Raw genomic sequence first — 4,164 nt, 5'->3', positions numbered from 1 at the left:
TGGGGTGCAGGAGGTCCCTTTGCTGGGGGCTGAGCCATGGTGCCCCTTGTGCCTTCCCCTGGGGCTCCCTGGGCACCGAGAGGTCCACCTGGGCAGAGAAGGGCCCCATGAGCTGTGCTGGTGGCTGTCCAGGGTTCCCCACAGCTGGCCCTGAAGGCTCCCCAGCATGTTTGTGAGATGTCATCTGAGCAAGCCCCCCCAGCCCCAAGTGTGGGCTTCTCTGAACTGAATCTGGGGTCCCAGATGTGGTCACAGCTCTCTATCCTTCTCCTAAGATCTGAGAACATCCGGGGATCCTGCCTCACCCTCTCTGTGTGTCTCCTCAGCTGCAGAGGAAGAGACCCCAGCCCCTGCCGAGGTGGAGGACACCCCCAGCCCCACAGAGCCCAGCACGGAGGCCCCAGAGGCCCCCGAGGAGCCCCTGCTGGGGGAGCTGACAGTGACAGGATCCTCCCGAGACTCGCTGAGCCTCTCGTGGACTGTCCCCCAGGGCCGCTTTGACTCCTTCACTGTCCAGTTCAAGGACAGGGACGGGCGGCCCCAGGTGGTGCGTGTCGGAGGTGAGGAGAGTGAGGTGACCGTTGGGGGCCTGGAGCCGGGGCGCAAGTACAAGATGCACCTGTATGGCCTGCACAGGGGGCAGCGCTGGGGCCCTGTGTCCACCGTGGGCGTGACCGGTGAGTGAGGGTTAAGGGGCCTCCAGGGTTGGGTCTGCTGATGTTCCAGTAGTACAGCCTCCAGGGTGTCCTACACTGGAGAGCCGGGATCCAAAAACCCCACCTAACCCACCCTTTGTCCAGTAACATTTCAGGAATGTGAGGTGCTGTCAGGAAGCACGTGTGCCAGAGGCCGGGGGCGGGAGCTTTTGGGGCAGTGATGCGCTGACTCATTTGTGGCTTTCTGCTTTGCTGTGGAACTCTGGAAAGATCTTTTTCTTGTGTTGGTTGAGACAAATGCCATGAAATATTAATTCATTCATTCAGCAAATATTTATGATGCACGATTCAAACTTACACACACAGAGAAAGAAGAGCATAATGAAATCTTGTGTCCATTGCCTTCCTAATATTACCTCCTGGCCAGCCTGCCTCATTCCGCTCACACTCAGCCCTCCTCCCACCAGAGTATGCTCTTTATTAACAGCTTAATTCAGATATAATTTCCATGCCATAAGATTTGCCTGTTTTAAATATACAGTCTAATGATTTTTAGTATATTTACAGAGTTGTGCAACCATCAGCACTATCCAACTTTCGAACTTTGGGTCACCCCAACTGGAAAGCTGGTGTGCAGATCCAGACCACCACTAATTGACTTTCTATTTCTGTGGATTTGTCTTTTCTGGCCACATGCAGATGGTATCATACAATATGTGTTCTTCTGTGTCTGGCCTGTTTCACCGAGCATGTGTTTGAGGTGCATCCATGTTGTGACCTGTTGGTGTACTTCATTCCTTTTATCCAAATAGTATTCCGGTGTATGGATATACTGTTGTTTGCTCCTCCCAGACACTCTATACTTCACTGCTTCCTATTTAAGTGTATTAGTCTTTTTAAAAAAAAACAAAAATAGGGATGCCTGGGTGGCTCACTCCGACTTTGACTCAGGTCATGATCTCATGGTCTGTGGGTACAAGCCTGTGTTGGGCTCTATGCTGACAGCTCAGAGCCTAAAGCCAGCTTTAGATTCTGGGTTTCCCTTGCTCTCTGCCCCTCCCCCGCTCACACTCTCTCTCTCAAAAACAAATAAACATTAAACATTTTTAAAAATCTAAAATTAAAAAAAATGTAAGACTAAAAATAGCCATACCATTATTGTTCCTTTGAAAATGAGCATTCATTAATATCACTAAGTATGTAGGTAGTGTTAGTTTCCTGATTGTCTCATAAGTGTTGTTTTGCAATTTGTTGCTGGGATCAGGTCCAAAAAAGGGAGGATACATTGCAACTGGGAGAATTGGAATTTTAAATAGGGTGGTCAGTATTGGCCCTGAAGAGGTGACATTTGAACAAAGAGTTAAAGGAATTGTGGCTATGAGCTATGCAGGCATCTGGGGTCAGAACATTCATGCAAAGGGGAGAGTCAGTGCAAGGGCCCTGAGGTAGAAGGCTGCCTAGCAAGTTTGGCAGACCATAAGGAGACGACGAGAAGACTTTGATGATAAGCAGAAATGGGTCTCAAGTTAGACTTACGGAGCTGGCCCACCTTCTGGTCTGAAATCAGGAGAGCCGGGGCCTCAACTACTTCTTTCAGCAAAAGGAAAGGTTCTGTTTGTATCGATTCCCAGATCCTGAAGGGGAGCCCCCTGCCAACGTTCTTCTGAAGCCACACTTGGGAGAGCTGGCAGTGACAGACGCCACCCCCGACTCCCTGCACCTCTCCTGGACCATCCCTGAGGGCCAGTTTGACCACTTCCTGGTCCAGTACAAGAACGGGGATGGGCAGCCCAAGGCGGTCAGGGTGCCAGGGAATGAGGACCAGGTCACTATCTCAGGCCTGGAACCAGACCACAAGTACAAGATGAACCTGTATGGCTTCCATGATGGCCAGCGCGTGGGCCCCGTCTCCACTGTTGGCTTAACTGGTGAATGTGCAATAGGACACTGGGCCCTGTCCTAGCTGGACTCAGTTTTTCTTTCACTGTGAGTATTCAGATTTTTGTCCCACTGTCCCTGAGACTGAGCCTCCCAAGCTCCTGAGAGTGCTTCTGCTGACGCCTTTACTCCTTTGGTGTTACCCTAGCCATCTTGCCCTTTACACACAGGTTGTTTGTTTGTTTTTTTTAAGTAAATTCTATACCCAACATGTGGCTCAAACTCACAACTCCATGATCATGAGCTGCTCACTCTACTGACAGAGCCAGCCAGGTGCCCCTGCATACAGGCTTTTTGGTCCTTGACTAGGCAGGACACCAGGGAAATAACACGGACTCAGGCAGACCTGGGTTTGAAGCCTCAGCCTATTCAAGCTATGTGACCCAAAGAGAGTCACTCAATGTCACGGTTCCTCCTTTTCTTCATCTGTAATGAAGGAAGGGGAAGAAAATTAGTTTCTGAAAATTCTTAGAATGAACTCTCATAATTATGAGAATCCTGCTAACATGGATGCTTTTACTTGAATGGTTACAATCAGTCACATGTGCAACTGCACAAGACACTCCCTTCATTCATGACTCACTAACAGGACTATTTGTTGCTTTTGTCAAGTTCTTTGGAGATATTACCTTTCAATGCTTAAGACCCAGTTCCCAAACAGAATAGATAGGAAAAAAGATGACTTTGTAAATCAGCTAGTAAGGAAGAATGAAACCCTACGCAGAGCAGAAAAGATGAAAGAAATCTGAAGGTGTGATGGGTCATCTGTACCGTAAATTACCGAGAGAGCTAACACAAGGTCCAAAACAACCCAGCTGCAAAGATGATCTCATGTGGTCGCAGCTCTTCGGCCTCAACTGTGAAATATGAGTTCATCTCTAAAAGTGCTCAGAAGCATTCTAAGCCAAAGGAGGTATTAAAAGAAAATACTCACACAATAGAATTTCCAAACCAGAGGAGATGTACCTTCTGATGTGACTTACCTGCTATGCTTGGTGGTGGTATACAGCCTCAGTTCCATCCCTCTGCACAGATTTGCTCTGCAGCTCCCGAGGCATTACCAGGCACATGCGGAGTATCATGGCAGTCCCAGCCAACCACCATGGTGTCACCACAGGAGTATGCTCTGAACATTCAAACCAGGGAGATGATGTCTTAATCGTGGGGAGCTAGCACCTAGGCTACAGGGTCTTGGTATGCCTGGGAGAAATCCAAGTATCCTTTATGAGAAGGGAACCCACATGGTATTTCCACACATTCTCTTTGTCTCCTGATCCAGCCCCAGGAGAGGACCAAGAAATACCAACAGAATCACCCACGACGACTCCCAAGCCTCCCATCAAGCCGCGCCTGGGGCAGCTGGCAGTGACAGATGCCACCCCCGACTCCCTGCACCTCTCCTGGACGGTCCCCGAGGGCCAGTTTGACCACTTCCTGGTCCAGTACAAGAATGGGGATGGGCAGCCCAAGGCGGTCAGGGTGCCAGGGAATGAGGACCAGGTCACCATCTCAGGCCTGGAACCAGACCACAAGTACAAGATGAACCTGTATGGCTTCCATGATGGCCAGC

General features: G+C 49.8%; 1 protein-coding gene across 1 annotated transcript in view; it reads left to right on the top strand.

Moving 5' to 3' along the window:
- The window catches only part of TNXB (tenascin XB), a 53,899-nt gene that overhangs the window by 35,970 nt on the left and 13,765 nt on the right, over nt 1-4,164 (top strand). The window contains 4 exon segments of the mRNA XM_029943153.1: nt 327-677; nt 2,288-2,584; nt 3,874-4,162; nt 4,164. The exon segment at nt 4,164 is cut by the window's right edge and continues 313 nt beyond it. Coding sequence (XP_029799013.1) covers nt 327-677; nt 2,288-2,584; nt 3,874-4,162; nt 4,164 — 938 coding nt within the window.

This window comes from Suricata suricatta, chromosome 7 (assembly GCF_006229205.1).
Source record: "Suricata suricatta isolate VVHF042 chromosome 7, meerkat_22Aug2017_6uvM2_HiC, whole genome shotgun sequence".
Lineage (NCBI taxonomy): Eukaryota > Metazoa > Chordata > Mammalia > Carnivora > Herpestidae > Suricata > Suricata suricatta.
This window is presented reverse-complemented; position numbering and strand designations above follow the sequence as displayed.